General features: G+C 44.7%; 1 protein-coding gene across 1 annotated transcript in view; it reads left to right on the top strand.

The window, feature by feature from the left end:
• The window catches only part of Iqck (IQ motif containing K), an 87,921-nt gene that overhangs the window by 9,260 nt on the left and 60,854 nt on the right, over nt 1-17,807 (top strand). The window contains exons 2-4 of the mRNA XM_026781521.1: nt 5,869-5,942; nt 9,004-9,133; nt 10,335-10,432. Coding sequence (XP_026637322.1) covers nt 5,869-5,942; nt 9,004-9,133; nt 10,335-10,432 — 302 coding nt within the window. The remainder of the gene's footprint in view (nt 1-5,868; nt 5,943-9,003; nt 9,134-10,334; nt 10,433-17,807) is intronic.

Below are 17,807 nucleotides of genomic sequence, written 5' to 3' on the forward strand. Positions count from 1 at the left end.
TGATAATTGGACTGAGAAAGAAATCAGAGAAACATCACCTTTCACAATAGCCACAAATAACAAAATATCTTGGAGTAACTCTAACCAAACAAGTGAAAGACCTGTATGACAAGAACTTTAAATCTTTGAAGAAAGAAATTGAAGAAGACAACAAAAAGCGGAAAGATTTTAAGTATGATTGTACCAATATTTTAAGATTTTAAGATTGATTGCACCAATAGAGAAACAGTCTCACTGTTATACGTGTATATTGTAAACATCCTTGTGTGTGTATGGTATGCATATGTGTATGTGTGTTCTTATGTATATGGGTGCGCATGTGTGTGTAAGGACTGGTGGTGGTGTACATGCACGTGTATGTGCCTGCCTTATTGGCCAAAGTTGATATCAGGCTGCTTCCTCTTCCTTGATTATTCTCTATATATTGAGGGAGAGGCTCAAACTCAGCATAAAAACCAACCAATCCCTGAGCATGAAACCCAGCCAATCTCTGAGTTTATTCAAACTCGGGGATTGAAATCTGACCAATTACCCTGGAAGTCTTCACCTGGGAAAACTCCGCCCCTAAGAAGCCCTATACAAGCCCTGTACCTGAGCAGTTGGGAGCTGCCTTTTTCCACCCTGGCAGAGACAGCCACTCTCCCAGATTCCTACCTCCCAATAAATCCCTTGAATGAGGTTTGGGTAACAATCTTCTTTCACCAGAGTGGAGCCTGACAGAGAAGTAACAACTTGTGCTGGAGTTGCAACAGAACTGCTATATTTCTACAGGGAACCCCCTTAGCCGAGTGAAGCAGAGAAGTAACTGTTCTCCTGGACAGAAGCAGAACTGCTGTATTCGGGTGGAAAAACCATCTCCCACCAGAACAGAGCTGTAGGTATAGCCTGGCTTCTGACAGTCAAGATCCTTTCCCTTCAGAGCTGTAACAGTTAAAGGTATAGCCTGGATTCTGACAGCCAGGATACCATTCCCTTCTGAGCTGTAGGTTTCTGATGACCAGGGCACCTTTCCCTCTAGAGCTGTAATGCTTATACATACTGTTACACATGTAGTTAATTTGTTGAAAAGATTTGGTTGGATTTGTGTTTGGTGGGATCATTTGTGACTTCTACTATCTTTGTAAGACCTCTAAATTGCTTGAGATTTTTTTCCAGAAAGTAAATACTTTCTATTTTGACAAAGGTATTTGTGTGTATTTTAAACCTAAATAAACAGACTTTACACTATCTCAGGGGTTTCAAGACAGGGAGAAAGGGAGGCAGTGGAGCTACCTACCTGGCTTCTAATAGTCCCCAAGTCCCCAAGATTTTTACTCCTAGTGCCACATCTCTCTATTACTCAGATGTGGGTTCAGGTGTTTCTGTGGCAACTCCAGATGTGAAGTTCATCATCAGTTGACTTTACAGTAGGGAGGTTGTTGTAGGCGTTGCCTGGCCTGTCAGGTTGGTTCTTGTCAGAAGTCAAAGTTCCAGGCAGGAAATGATGGCAAAGGCACATGGCAGCAGGAACAGGAAGTAGAAAATTCATGTTTCATCTGTCAAGAAGTGGGTGAAGGATAGAAAGCTGAGCAAGGCTATAATCTTTCTTTCTTTCTTTTTTAAAAGATTTTATTTATTATGTATACAATGTTTTGTTCTGTCTGCATGTCTGCTTGCATGCCAGAAGAGGGCATCAAATCTCATTACAGATGGTTGTGAGCCACCATATGGTTGCTGGGAGTTGAACTCAGGACTTCTGGAAGATCAGATTGTGTTCTTAACTGCTGAGCCATCTCTCCAGCCCAGCTATAAACTTTCAAGGCCTGTCCCTAATAACGTGCTTTCCTCCGGCAAGGTTGCACCTCCTAAAGTTTCAGTAAACATCCCAAACAGCACCAACTGGGGTCCAAGTGTTCAGAAACATGAACCTGTTTGTTCTCATTCAAGCCACAACAGCCATGTTGCTTAGATCCTTGGTACAATATAATATCATGGTGGAAACATAGCAGAGCAAAACTAATCTCTTTGTAAGAAGGAATCACAACAGAGGAAGTGGGCTCAGTGGGAGAGCACTTGCCTACCACGTGAGGCTCAGAGTTCAATTCCTACTACCCCATCCAAAACAAAAATGATTACAACAGAACAACAGAGGAACTGACCTGACCATTCCTACCCTTTAAGAAGTCCTGCCTCTTAAAAATTTCATCCCGTCCCAATAGAGCCCATGGGGAATGCTCCAACCTATTAACATTGCAGTAGCAGGCATTAGGAATCAGAATGACTCATGACTGATCCAGCAAGATGACTCAGCAGGTAAGGACACTTGCTACCAAGTGATGACCTGGGTTTGATCCCTGAGACCCATATAGTGGAAGGAGAGAACTGACTTCAGCAAGTTGTCCTTTGACCTCCATATGGGCATTGTGATGTGTGTGTGTGTCTTCCCCCCACAAATAAATGTAATTTAAATTTTTTATGACCTGTGGATTGGTGTACTTGTCTCCAAGCTGATACTTAGGTGCTTTATAAAAAGCGTCTACTAACTAGCAAGAAATTAGGCAAGGAAATAAAATTTGTATCTAGTTTAGTCACTGTCGTGGTTTAAGTGAGAATGTCCTCTACAGACTCAGGTAGTTGAACACTTGGTTCCCACCTGATGGCACTGTTTGGGGAAAGCTTGGGAGATGTGACCTTGTTGAAGGAAGTGTGAGGTTTTAAAGTCTTGTACCATTAGCAGTATTCTCCCTGTGCTCCATGTTTGAAGTTCAGAATGTGGGACCTCAGCTTCTGCACCAGCTGTCATGCCTACTGCTTGCTGCTGTTCCTCCATGCTATGCCAGACCCTTAGCCTGCTGGAACTATAAGCCAAATAACCCCCTCCTCTAAGTTGCCTTGTTGGGGTGTTCTGTCACAGCTATAGAAAACTAGTGAGTACAGTCATTCCGTTAATACCACTTTGCCTAGACTATCGTTTTCCTCATGGCTGCAACATGAGCCTGAAATCATCTTGACAACATTGGTTCTTGTCATTTTTCTCCCCATTCCTTCAGGGAAGCAATGGTTGCAGCCCAGGAGCATCTCTGTCCCTTGCTTGGCTGTGATTGTCACTACCCTATAGAATTTGAGTGGAATGTTCTCCAAGTCTGTTTCTGCTCCACGCATGCTGTCTTAGTTACTTTTTTTTTTTCTGTGAGAAGACACCATGACCAAGACAAATTATAAAAGGAAACATTTAGTTGGGGGCTTGCTTATAGTGTCAGAATGTGAGTGGGACATCAGTCAGATCATGGTGGGGAGCATGGTGGCAGGCAGACATGGCATAGGAGCAGTAGCTGATGCACAAACTGGAGTCAAAGAGCGAGACTGGACCTGATGTGGGCTTTTGAAACCTCAAAGCCTACCCTATGACTGACCCTCTCCAACAAGGCCACACCTCCTAATCCTTTCCAAAACTGTTTTACTAACTGGGGACCAAGCATTCAAACACGTGAGCCTATGGAGCTGTGCTGGCTGGTCTTGTGTCAACTTGACACACAAGATAGAGTTATCTGAAAGGAAGGAGCCTCAATTGATAAAATGCCTCCATAAAACCCAGCTGTAAGGCTTTTTCTTAGATAGTTACTGATGTGGATAGCCTAGCCCACTGTGGGTGGTGCCATCCCTGGGTTGGTGCTCATGGGTTCTATAGGAAAGCAGACTGAACAAACCATGGCCTCTCCATCAGCACCTTCTTCCAGGTTTCCTGTCCTGTTTGAGTTCCTGTCCTGACTTCCTTCAACAATGGACAGCGATATAGAAATATAAACCAAATTAACTCTTTCTTCCCCACCTTGCTTTTCTGTCATGGTGTTTTATCACAGCAATAGAGACCCCAAGACAAGTTGGTACCAAGATTGTGGGGTATTGCTGTGTAGAAGGACGTTTTGGAACTTTGGGCTAGAAAAGCCACTGAGTGTTGAGAACTCAGTGGGATATTCTATAGGAGCTTAGAAGAAAAGAATGTTGAGAGCAGTGTAGAGGATGGAGGCCCGCGAGGTTTCAGAGGAAAGTTTAAAGACTTTACTGTATGCTCTTTTCATTTAAGAGTCTGTCATTCTGGTTAGCTGGGGCTGAAGAATCATAGCTGTGATTAATTAAGATCCCAGAACTACTAAAGCAGAACCTTTGCTTTGCTGGGATACCCGATGCTGGTCAGCTGGAACTGAGAATTTAGCAGCGATTAAGAAGAGACCAGCATCCTTGAGGTGAAATCTTTCGGGAACTGTTTCCTGAGGGCCAGCACACACAAGCAGTGTTCTAGAGGTGGCCAAGGTTGCACCTCCCACTGGTAACCAAATTTGGTGGTGTTAGAGTCACCCAGGTGCTACTGGTTTTGAAGGCATAAGGGGGTCATGGAGAACAGCTTGGCCCTACAGGAGGCCAGGAGAGGACATTGGTAAAGGTGCAGCCCCAGTGGCAGTTGGAAGGCCTAGGACTGAAGGGTTGTGCAAAGAAGCTGAAGCTTGGCACCTTGAAGAGAGCCTATAAGAGGCTACTGGTGAAAATGCAGCCCAGCTACAGCAGAAGATCCGTTTTTTAGAGAAGCCAGTACCATGGGATGACTGCCAAGAACAGCAGCAGCAGTGGGGTGGAGCCAGCGGGAGCCTAGAAGACCAGCTGTGTGCTGCAGAGGGCGGAGCTGGAGAAGTGACGCAAGCTCCTTGGAGGAGCCCAGGAGATCATGAGTGGGATTTATACTGTTGGAGTTTGGTTTTGCTTGGTTCTGATTGTGACTGTGTCCTGGTTCGTACCTCTTGAAGAAGGTATTTAATTTAAGTTTGATTTTTACAGGAGCCCATAGCTGAAAGACAGAAATTTTAAGAGATTTTAAACTTTTAGGGAGATTGAATATTTTAAAGGGAATGCAATTTTAATGTATTTGAGTTTATAAAGACTGTAGGACTTTTAAAGTTATTTATGTTTTAATGTGAGATCCTGGGGATGGATAAGAAGGAAAAGGTAGTGATGTGTTTGTATGTCAGATTGACAAGGGGTCAGTTGTGCTGGCTGGTCTTATGTCAACTTGACACAAGCTGGAGTCATCAGAGAGGAGAGAGCCTCAGCTGAGAAAATGCCTCCATTACATCCAACTGTAAGGCATTTTATTACTTAGTTATTGATGGGAGGGTGGCCCAACTTATTATGGGTGGTGCCTTTCCTGGGCTGGTAGTCCTGTGTTTTGTAATTAAGCAGATTGGATAAGTCATGAGGAGCAAGCCAGTAAGCAGCATCCTTCCATAGCTTCTTCATTAGTTCCTACACTGTTTGAGTTCCTGTCCTGACTTTCCTTTGATGATGAATAGTGATAGGGAAATATAAGTCAAATAAACCCTTCCCTTCCCAATTTGCTCTTTGGTCATGGTGTTTCATTGCAGTAATAGAGACCCTGACTAAGATGGGGTTATTTTCATTCAAGCCACCACATATGATTTTGGCATTGTCTTTAACATTGTCTTATTCTGCTTAGTCCTTGTAGTTACATCATGTTTGGGCAAAGTCTGAAGTTGTAGTGTTTGGGGAAGAGTCTCAGACTCTAACATAAAGCCTTGACTTTCTTAAGAGGCCAAGCATCTTACTCATTTTGAATAAGGCAGCTTAAAGAAATCAACCAACTGGGGCTGGGGGATATAGCTCAGCAGGGGAGCACTTACCCTGCAGAGCTGTGGGCTCAATCAATCCCAGTACTGACTTATTTGAATAAATAAATCAAAAACAATAATGTCCAACGAGCAGTTGTGTTTCATCTATGTAAACTACCAACTGAACTAAAGTTTAAGAATGTTTTATTTGAAGAAAATTGCATCACAAATGTCAATGAAGTGTAGAACTGAACACTTTCCCTTCCTTTAGAGTATGAAGCCGAGCTGCCTACCCTTCCAGAAGGATATAAAGTGAAACAGGAAGCTGCTGTCACAGTGAGCTCGGTGAGTATGGGCTAGGCCTCAGTGAGAGCAGCGCCAGTAACTCTGCCAGTCACATCCTGGTTTGGGAGGGAGGGAAAGGGGAGACATTGGAGCTAGAACTTGCAACATTGTTCTTCTGAGAATGGAGTGGCTTCAAAACCATCATCTATGCACTTTGAACCTTACAGTAGATTCTTTTAAATGAGACAGCTCACATTTCCTTCTGACCAGCTCACGCTGTAAAACATGTTTACAATGGATCTATGTAGTGACAATAGTGTGTAACATGAGGGCCTGCTTGTTGGGGTTTCTGTCCTGCCCAGTTCCCACAGTCATTATGTCCCAAAGAGAAATCACACAGAATTTTATGTAAGTTATAAACTGATTGGCCCATTAGCTCAGGCTTCATATTAGCTCTTATATTAACCCATTATTCTTATCTATGTTAGCCACATGGCTTAGTACCTTTTTCAGTGGGGCAGGTCACATCCTGCTTCTTTGGTGTCTGAACAGGACTGCAGAAAGAGCTTCCTTCTTCCCAGAATACTCCTGTTCTCATTGCCCTGCCTCTACTTCCTGTCTGGTTGTCCCACCTATACTTCCTGCCTGGCTATTGGCCAATCAGTGTTTATTTAAAACATAATTGACAGAATACAGAATTGTCCCACACAAGTAGTGGATAGAGCAGGTTTCTTTGTGTGCTGAGAGGACCAGCAGCCAAGAAGGGAGAACCCTTGGAAATATACCTCAGAATTGCATACCTTTGACAGCCTTAATTAAAAAGAAAAAAAAAGACTCAGAGGTAAAAGGACTTGAACAAGGTCACAGGGATAGAACCAAAACTGAATTCTTTAGATTTTGAGTAATTTTTTTTTTTGTTACCGCAGTGGTCTCTGACAGATTCTTGTATTTAAAACTCTTTCTTATTCTGTGATTGTTCCTTTTTGCAAACACCCTGTTCTTGCTTTGTGGGTGCAATTCTTATACAAATTTCTCTATAGATACTAATTGTCATTCTCTTTCCTGAATTGTTTTTTCTAAGATAGTTGTTCTATTTATTGGTTTTAGTTTTTCTTTGTTATATAGTGAGGACCAGGCTGGCGTGGAACTCCACATGTAGTTCAGATGACCTTAAATTCTTGATTTTCCTGCCTCAGCTTTCAGAGTGCTGAGGTGCGAAGTGTACACCATCATACCTGACTATGCTTGCTTGCTTTATTTGCTTATTTATTTTGGAGACAGGGTCTTGTGGTGATCCTCCTTACTCTGCCTCCCAGATGGTGGTGGGATTACAGGTGTGTACCACCATGCCCAGCCATGGCTATAATTCTTAATCTTTTGTTTTTTATGCTGTTGATTTTCTTGATCTGTGTAGAGAGCTTTAGTTGTGTTCAATCTTAAAAGGGAACTTAAGAATATTCTTTTATATAGTCAAGTACCTTCAGGCTATATAAAGCATCAGAACCAGCAGTAGATGATTGGGTAGATGGATAGGTAGGTAGGGAGATGGTAGAGAAACATAGTAGATAGAGTATGAAGATAGGTGATAGATGGATAGTTGATTGGTGATAGAGATAAAGAGGTGATAGATAGCAGATAGTTGACTGATGATCTACGTAGGTAGGTAGGTAGGTAGGTAGGTAGGTAGGTAGGTAGATGACAGGAGCCTCATTGGTGAATCATCTTACACGCATTAACTAAAGCTGTGTGTCTTAGAGTTTGGGGTGCCATTACAATATCCCACAGAAGTTCTCCACAGGCTTTGCTTTATCTGTTTACAGAAGAACCACTGGGGAGGTTGGGGAGCCCACAGGGAATGCTGGTGCAAAGGAAGCTTTTCAGATGTCAAGAGGGGACAACAGCCCAAGGGAAGACGTGGACAGCAGCCATGTTTCACGTGACCTCTGGGTGGCATTGCCTTTCTCCTTCTCTCTGTTGCAATGCCCAGCAGTTCTGAGTGCCGTGCCCCTCAGGATTCTACTGGGAAGGGTTGTGTCCTCTAGACTGTTTCCTATGGCTTCCCCACCTTCCTGTCTTGATCATCCAGGCTCACTTCAGCCCTGTTTATTTTTACCACTTTCATATGTGTTTGCAGGTTTGTGTGTATACGGGCATACATGTGGGGTGAACGTGTGTTGGTGTCAGGGACTGTCGTCCTGTCATGTTTGCACCTGGTTCACTGAGAAGGGTCTCTCAATCAAGCCCAGAGCTTGCTGATGCAGCCTTCCCAGGCCAATTGCTCTGGAGATCCTCTTCCACCTCAGAGGCTGGTATTATTCCATTTTTCACACTTGTGGGACAAAATCTGTAACCACTCCCCAGCCTCCTGCTTCTTTTTGGTTTGTTGGCCAATGTTTCAACCATACGTGGTCTTCCTCTCCCTTTTCCCCACTAAGGTTTTTAACTCCACTGTCATTTAATTTTGTCTTTTCCCCCTTCAGAACTTAGGACCAAACCCAGGGCCTTGTACTTGCTAGGTAGGTGCTCTACCACTTAACTAAATCCACAACCCCTTTACCCATTTAAAAGCATGCCAGGAGGGAAGGGAAGGGAACACTTCTATTCAGAATGTCCCCCAACCTATCTATCTGACACAGAAGTTCATTCCCTTACAAGCTTATAAAGGAAAATCAGGCAGTGTGGCTCACGCCTCAATCCCAGCACTTGGGAGGCAGAGGCAGGCTGATCTCTAAGTTCAAGACCACCCTGCTCTACAAATTGGTTCTAGGAAACCAGGGCTACACAGAGAAACCCTATCTTGAAAACAAAAAACAAAATAATGATGATGATGATGATGATGATGATGATGATGATGATGATGATAAAACCGGGGGCTGGTGAGATGGCTCGGTGTGCAAAGGTGCTTACTGCTAAGCCTGATAACCTGAATTCAGTCCCTGGGTCTCAAAGCGCGGAAGGAGACGACCAACTTTCGCAGATTGTCCTCTGACCTCCATGTGTGTGCTGTGGCATGTGTGTATGCCGCCACCATAAATAAGCTGAGTTTTAAAATTAAAAAAATAAAGAAAATCCAATTATTGAAGCTGCTCTGAAACTGACTGCCCTGCCCTGCTGCCTGTAGGTCTCGCCGTTGGATGAGCTGGTTCCTCATGGCTTCAACATGGAGCACTACCTCCCGGTGCACCCATTCCCAGTGATGCCTCCTGTGCCTTGTCCTCCCAGGAAGACAGAAACAGTAGAGCCCAAGACCTGTAAGTAAGGAGGCAAGCCTGCATCTTCTGTAGTTTGGGATGTAATGTTGACACTCACAGGGTGTGGTGGGGGTGCTCAGACACATAGGCATGTGTGTTGTCGTTCATTTTGTTTTGTCTTTTGAGGCAGGCCTGGAGCGAGTCCCAGGAATCCCGCTCCCCAGCCCTGGGGTCACAAGCCCACACTGCCACACTTGGCTTGTTCACATTGGTGCTGGGAGTTGAACTCAGGTCCTGAGCTAAGCTGCCCCCCTCAGCCTCAGAGTTCTCATTTGTAAGGGGAGTGTTGTTGGGTCGCTGACATCTTTGGAAGGTTAGCAAGTAGTCGAGAGAATGTAGCAAGCACTGTGATTCTCTACTAAATACTGAGCTAGAGACAGGGAGGGTAAACAGATGCACAGAGTAGAAGAAAGGTCTTGTCGTCAGGTCTCCAGGTCCAGCCTGCTGGTCCCTCAGCTCATAAAGCCTCCCTTTGCTCTTTCTCCTTGTGTTGTGCCTTCTGCTCTGGACCCTGGTTAGGCACTGCTGCTATTATTGTGGCTGTCAGGCCCCATCTGTTGAAGTCCCCTATCCCAGCTCCTCTCTAGACTCAGTTTCTGTCGTACCTCATGCTCACACCCCACTGTTCTCGCAGACACTGGCCTCTGTGCTGTGACTGCCTGGGTGCTGCAAGCAGGTACCTGGAGGCCGTGACCTGGGCAGGGCCCGGACCACATCCTTGCCAGAGTCCAGAGGCTCACTGGGCCGAGTTTAGTCTCTTAGTAACCCAGTCCCACTCTGCAGCCTGAAGCAGACAGTGACGAGTCAGACTGTGTTATTGAATAGATGACACTTTTTGTTTTGTTGTCTTTTCAGACAGGGTCTCCCGGTCTTGCCTTGAACTTTTATATAGCCAGGTTTGCCTGAAACATTTGGTCCTCCTGCCACTACTTCTTGAATGCTATAATACAGGCCTGTACTCCCACATCCAGTTTATTGGGTGCTGGAGACCAAAGCCAGGGCTTCCTGCATGCTAGGCAAGCACTCAGCCAGCTGAGATGCTACAGCACCAGCCCAGATGGAATATGTTCCCCTTCCTCCATCTCTCCCTCCATCTCTCCCTCCTCGCCTCCCTCCCTTCCTCTCTCTGTTAAGCAGTGAATGTCTTTTTCAGATGAACCCAGGTCTTTTGGGTTTTTCAGTGGGACTATTCTTGTTTCAGGTTCCCCCAAAGATTATCTGGAAATGTTCATCTTTCCAGTTCTGCTCCCTGGAATGGCCAGCCTGCTTCACCAAGCAAAGAGAGAAAAGTGTTTTGAGGTCAGTGGTTTGGTGGGATGTCCATATTTTTAGGTTCTTGCTCATTCATTTCAGTCTGATGGCAGCCCATGAGCTTGGTACCATTGAGCTATTATCCTCAAAAACAACCCCTTTACAAGGGAAGCCCGAGTTTGGGTCACTTGCCCCCTGCCTCCCGCTCAGCCACAGCCTCTAGTACTACATAAATGTCCATGTCCTGCTAACTCTGGCCACCTGGGCTCCCGAGAGGTCTCTGTTGCCTAGCCTTCTGCCTACCCTGATGGGAAATTCGGCATCAAGCAGCTCTCTTAGTTCTATTCCCATTTGTTGTGAATGCTGTTTAACCCCGTGTGACAGTGCCCTGACAAAGTGCAGCATAGGGGAGGAAAGGATTCATTTGGCTTACATTCCAGGTTCCAGTCCACCACAGCTGAGAAGTCACAGCACAGGGACTTGAAGCAGCAGCGTGTCGTATCACACCCACAGCAGAGAGAAACAGAGCGTGCAGGCCCCTTGCTTCCAGCTAGCTCTCCTCTCTCTTATACACTCCGAGGAGCCCCTGCTTAGGGAATGCTGCTGCCCACAGTGAGCTTTGTCTTCCTACATCAATTAATAGTCAAGGCAGCCTTCCCCAGACATGCTCACTGGTCAGTCTGGTCTAGATAATTCCTCAGTAGGGCTAATCTGAGGTGACTCCAGGTTGTGTCAGCTAAAGCTAACAGTATATCATGCTTGCTTCTTATTGGTCTCTGGATTGGGCTGGCTCCTCTGGCCTCTCCTTTCTCCATTTTTTTTTTTTACTAATTTTTTGATTGGTTGGTTTAGGTTTGAAGTTTGTTTGTTTTTTGAAACAGGGCCTCATGTACCTCAGGCTATCCTCAAACCTTATCTTGAAACCCAGTCCTCCTACCTGACTCCTCAGGCTGGCATCAAAATGCTACGCCACTGCCTCCAGCTTCCCTGCTACCTACTCTGGGAGATGGTGTGATCCAAGTGCTTAGCACACACATGTACTACCGTACTGAAGCTACTTAAGCCCATCCACTGATCCTGACACAGCCTGATAGATGCCCTCAGGGCTTTTCTTCTCTGCCTCTCACAGGACGATTTGGAGGACTGTTTCCCACATGGTTTTGAAAACTAGACTTTTGGATGTCCCCCTCTGTTTTGTGAACTTTCCCTAGGGCAACACAAATGCTCTACTTACCTTAGATAAGGCACTAATGACCAATCAGTGTAACAATTTCACCAAAATCCAACTTGGCCAACCAATGTTTATTGGGCTTACTTACAGAGTGTGGGTAAGGAGTTGTAATGGGAGTGTGGGTGACCCCAAAACAGTTGAATCACTGCCAAGTGTCACTCCAACACGGAAGGCGACCTCTCCATTGCTATATAGATGGTGTCTCCCTTTCAGTTAACCCTCTACACACTATACATTTTAGCAGCTGCATCTTGTAAGGGGAGAGGTATTGGAAGGAGTATCTAAAATCTCAGATGAGGGTCTAATGACCCTCCCTCCCTACCCCTCCTGCAAAGAAACAACAAGCCCAGCCTTGAACATCTCCTGTGGGTAGTTTCAGCTGCTCTCGTGGAGACGGTAATGGCCACCATGCTCAGAGGACAGTGGTCCACAACATCACAAGAGGGTAACCTCTTGGTTGAGCATCTGCTCTGCACCGGCGTCTCTGCTAAGAGCATCAGCATCCTTTATATTAGTGTTCACATCAGCCCCAGGAAATTCTCTGAGTATTGCCTGTGTCCAGTGATGAGAAGAGAGAAGTGATGGAGGAAGGTCATTGGTTAATTAAATAAAGAAGCTGCTTGCCCTGATAGGTTAAAACATAAGGTGGGAGGAGTAAACAGAGCAGAATGCTGGGAGGAAGAGGAAGTGAGGTAAGTCGCCTCAGAGAGAGACGACATGCTCCCATCTCCAGGGCGGACGGGAGAGCTCTGCTCTCTGGCGCACGCGATGAAGCTCCGACCCAGGATGGACGTAGGCTAGAATCTTCCTGGTAAGCGCACCCAGCTGTGCTACACAGATTATAAGAAATGGGCTAGTCCAGATGCGAGAAGTTAGCCTATTTCTATAATGGGACAAGCAGTGATTAAAAGAATACAGTGTCCGTGTAATTATTTCGGGTAAAGCTAGCCTTGCGGGCAGTGGGGTGCTGGGGACGCAGCCCCGCCGCTCCTATTTCAACAGGGAAGGACGCAGAGCTTCAGTAGGTTCCAGAATTCAGATCCAGGTGAAAGGACTCACGATGGCACTTAGACATGATTATGGTGAAAGGCAGCTGACAGACAAAGCTGGGATCTGTAAATGTTATCACAGTCAATGACATCACCACATGTTTGGCCTTCTGACCCCACAAGGGTCACTGTCTGAGACAAACTGGTCCTCCTTTGATGGTATTTTTCTATTCCATGGAGACTGTTTCCATGTGCCCTACAAAATGTTTGACTTTTGTTTAGTGAGACCTTGATGTCACCCTTCTCCCCTCACCTCGTACCTGTGACTTACGCCTATACTGTGGCTCCCAGTTGCTCCCCACTTGGATCCACGTGACATAATGTTCCTTCTGGTAGACTTCCCATGGTAGTTGTCTCTTTACTTAAAGCAAAAATGAATTAGAAGATATTATTCATATTTGTGCTCTGCCCCATTTCATTGTTTTGTTTGAGGCAGGGCCTCATGTAGCCTAGGCTGGTCCCTGACTTACTCTGTGGCCAAAGATTACCTTGAACTTCTGATCCTTCTGTTGCCTCTCGAGAGCAAATGTGTGTTACCATGCCTGACTTCAAGATCGCTGGGGATCAAAGTCAGGGGGTTATGCATGCTTGGGTTGGATTCGGCAAACCGGAGGGTATTCTCCACCCTACTGGTAGGAATTGGCTCAGCATGCTGTGTTAGCTTCTGTCACTACAGTGAAACTCCTGAGATAATCAACTGATGGAGAGAAAATGTTTGGTTTGGGCTCACAGTATTGGAGGTTCCCCATGACAGAGTCACTGTTGCTTTGTGCCAGGCACCACACCATGGTGGCAGCAGAGGGCAGAGTGAAGCCACTCACACCACAAGCTAGAGACCAGAGAAGGGGCTGGGACTCCAGTCCCTTTTGGTGACACTCCAGAGACCTGGACTTTGTATTCTGTCCAGCTCTCCCGACAGCACTACCAAGGAGAAGACCTTGAACACTTGGGCTACCATACTACGTGACAATGGCAAATCTACATGATGTTGCCACCTAGCCTGGCTTTCAAGGGTCTCTCCAACTCTCCTTCCTCCCCTTCCTCCTTCTCTCGCTTTTCTTTTCAGGTACCCCCCTCCCCCAGCTAAACAGATGCTCATGCCCCTTCCCCTGCCCCAGCCTCACCACGTCAGGGCCTCTGTGCATGTGCTCCTCCTTGTTTTAGAAATCACTGCTTGTGCTCCTCTCCTCTGCATAGTCAAGTGCTACATGTTTTCCAGACTCAGCTGCATAACACCTCCCGTATCCCAGCTCCCTGGAGGCCTAAAGGAGAGGCAACTGATCCCAGCTCTCAGATTTCAGAGCGCTCATCTGTTCCTCATTTTATGGTAAATTCAGACAGCCTCAATTAAGACATTCTTAACCCACAGATATTTAATTTTATACATGCCTGCCTTCCAACTATTTTGAGTATTCTGAAGACAGAGTCCCTATCTTAGTTTTATACTTCTCAATGCTCAGTAATACTCTACCAAGCCCCTAGTGTTGGTAAACACAGGGCTGGTCCTCAATGAGAGCACAGTTAGACAGCAAAGATGCACAGTTGTTACTATGTCCTTGGCCAACACCCGTCTTCTTTTTGGAAAGCTATTCTGTTGGACTTATTCCCTAGAGAGAAGTTCTGGACAGGCTGGGGAGCAAGACATCTGTTCCTGAGTTTTAGTCAGTAGCAGGAGAAAGCTCCGAGGCCAGGACATGCACAGCCTGATTCCCTACCAGTAATTAGCAGTCAGTAAATCAGGCCTTGATGAGGAGCAAGACTCTGGAGCCAACGTTATATAATTTTGAAGTCTGTCTCTGGCAGGTGTCTTGCCACACACTTGCTGTCTCAGCTTCCTAGGACAAGTTGAAGACTGGCCTTGGCACCTTGGCATGCTGGCATCTCAAGAATGAAATTTAGAAAGGGACGGAGGGCATTGCAGCTCTTCTCCAGTGTGTTCAAGGCCCTGAGTTCAAACCCCCAGCACCAAGGGTCAAAAACATTATGTCTGCTTGGGACTGATCATATCCTAGACCCTGAGGTCACCTCCATAAAGCCGGTGGCTCTCGTCTTCCGAGTCACCACAGTTTCCATGCAGATACAAGGAGGACAGTCAAGTGTTGCCCAAGGGATTCTTCCTGCCATAAGACAAGGCTACTGGTGCACTGTTCAGGGCAGACCGGAACCCACAGGGATCTCAATAAATGTTAACTCTGTAGCAATTTAGTGTCTCTGTGCTTCTCCCATGTAACCCCCCTCTTGTTTCTGGTCCCTGGTGTATCTCAGCGCTTGGCCCCAGCCCAAGGAAGGGTGGAGGTGGGCGAACAAAAGCTGCGATGATTTCATGAGCAGCTTTATTTTATTGAGAGCCTCATGGGAAAGGGGAAACCTGTCAAACAATACTTCTTGGGTCTCTAGAAGGTTCTCCATCGTCATCAAACACCTGCTAGAGCCTGAGCAGTTCTACTCTGGCCCGCAGCTTGCATGACGGCTCAGCAAGGCCCAGCCCCAGCCCTGGGCCTCCTCTTTCCTGACAGTACAGGTCAGTTGTCATCTGTGGTCCTGGGCACAGAGGAGGACAGGAGCTTCATCCCTTCCACCCACGAAAGGCTATCTTCACATTGCTCTGTGGGAAGTGGTTAGTTTTGCCACATGGGCCTGGTGCATTCAAACTGAGGCCCTTCAGTGCTTCCCCCTCTCTGGCTCCTCCACACCCAGCCAGGCCACAGTGAACACAGTGTTTTCACTAACACATGGCTTTGCTGAGGTAGACTGTTGTAACCAGAGACTGCTCTTTTGTTTCCTGGCGCTCAGACCTGAATAATCATACAGAAACTATATTAATTACAACATGGTTTGGCCTAATTAGTTCAGTCTTCTTACTGGCTAGCTCTTATATCTTAAAGTAACCCATTTCTATTATTTTGTGTATCTCCACCAGGCTGTGGCTTACCGGGAAAGGTTCTGGTGACCATCTCCTTTGGCAGCTACATGGCATCTCCCTAATTCTGCCTACTCTCTCTATATATCTCTTCCAGCCTGGCTATATTCTGCCCTGCCATAGGCTGAAGCAATTTCTTTATTAACCAATGGTAATAAAACATATTCATAACATAAAGAGGGGAATCCCACACCATCTCCCCTTTTCTGTCTAAACAAAAAGGAAGGTTTTAACTTTAACATAATAAATTTGCATATAACAAAGTATGTTCAAGCAAGAATCACAGTTACAATATTTAGTCTATTTGTATCTGGCATAAAAGAAATATACTATCATCTATTTTATCTTTGTGATTCTAAAGTTTCATACCTAATTTATCTTTTATTATAACTAAGGAAAACTATAACTATTTCAACTCTTCAAAGACCCCTGAAGGATATAATATTACCTAAGTAAACAGGAAGTGTATTATAAGCAACTTCTAAAACTTTAGAATTGACAGAGACATCTTGCTGCCTGGAAAGTCACCCAAAGTTCTTCTGTATCATTGGAGCATCCATCTTCAGCCTACAGGCCCATAGTATCCCGCAGACTTTTCCATGAAACAGGAAATTTGAAGATCTGTTCTGCCTTGTAATAGCAAAGTTTATCAGTTGCTTTCTTCTGTGTCCTGCAGAACGTCTGACAGTTTCTTCTGTGAAACAGGAACTCTGGAGAGCTGTCTCACCTTCTTTAGGCATGTGCAGCAGTCATTTTTCTGTGGGTCCTGCATGTTCAGTTTATGCAGCATACCATTAAGCAGTCCAGGCAAGAACAATTTCTTGCCCAAATGGCTAGCCTTGTCACATTGAAGACAAATTCCATAATGAGTTTCTTCAATGCCCATCAACCTCTCTGCAGTAAATAGTGCTGCCAGAAGCAGACATATCTCACTGTCAAGTCTAAGTTCTTAAAACATTTTAAATGCTATGTTCTGTAGGTCTTTGAAAGTGTTGAAGATTAACTGAAATATATCTCTGTATATATAGAAAACCTAACATGACTGCAAGTTTGACTATTATAAGCTACTCCCTATTAATCTGTAATTTTTAATTATACATTACATTTTTAAATGAGCTGTCTAAACATATTACTTTAAATAAGAACAGAAACACATATAACAAAATTAACCTTAAATTTGTATCAATAAACCAAAGTTCATACCAACATATGTATCTTCCTTATTTTTTTTAAAAGAGATTGACTGTGACCATTAACAATTTATACCAAACCACTTTTAAATAAAAACAAACATTTATAAGCAATAATTTTGGGAATTTGGGTTTAGTTTTCTCCAAACTACTTCCTGCTTTTTATTGGACAAAGTATTTTTAGGGGTTCACGGAGAACTTTTGGGGGGTCTCATTCCATCAAGCTACATTAGTATAAAAGGAATCCACAGGTTCTCATCTTCTGTGGGAACAAAAACAGAACCCCCTTTCCAAAGCAACATATCCTTAGACTCAAATTTTGAAGTCAAGATACCTTTATGTTGGTTTAACTTAGCAGCCCCCAGAATCAAATGTCTCTCTGCAGTCAAAAAATTCAAAGAAAACACAATAATATGCGTAATCCAGACTCTCTGTGTATATTTCATCTTTACATGGCTTATTTTTCTCTATTCCTTAAATATATGACTGTCTATACTCTCATATTTTTATAAATATAAATTTTTATATTTTTATAATATAAAATTAAAAAATTTTACAATCTCTTTAAAGATTTTGTTTTATTTTTTAAAAGTGTTTACTTCTTTTTATAACTGTCTATATTCTTTTTTCTCTCTCTCCCAAGCCACGTACATTTTTTTTAAACACACTGTGTTTCATTTAGAGGTCTTTTATGTCTGAATCTGTCCTATGGTGTATCTGAAATCCTTTTCTGACCAGGAACATTTTAAAATGGTAAGCAGTGTGGTCGCAGCAGCCCTGGATGCTGGCTCAGCCTCTCTCGGCTTTTTAGCATGGCAGAGGTGCGTCCACCACCAGCTCTGGGACTGCCAGGTGGAAGTCACCGCTCACCACCTCAACTCTGGGAAGCATTTGACCCATGCTGCCACCAAGCAACTTGCAGCATGCTGCTCACAGACCCCATCCAAGAGCTCGCGTCCTGAAAGAATCAGAGCACAAACCAAGAAGTTGTCTCTCAAAGAAGCCATGTAGTTTTTGCTGCTGATACTGAGTC

The sequence above is a fragment of the Microtus ochrogaster genome, chromosome 8 (assembly GCF_000317375.1).
Source record: "Microtus ochrogaster isolate Prairie Vole_2 chromosome 8, MicOch1.0, whole genome shotgun sequence".
Classification (NCBI taxonomy): domain Eukaryota; kingdom Metazoa; phylum Chordata; class Mammalia; order Rodentia; family Cricetidae; genus Microtus; species Microtus ochrogaster.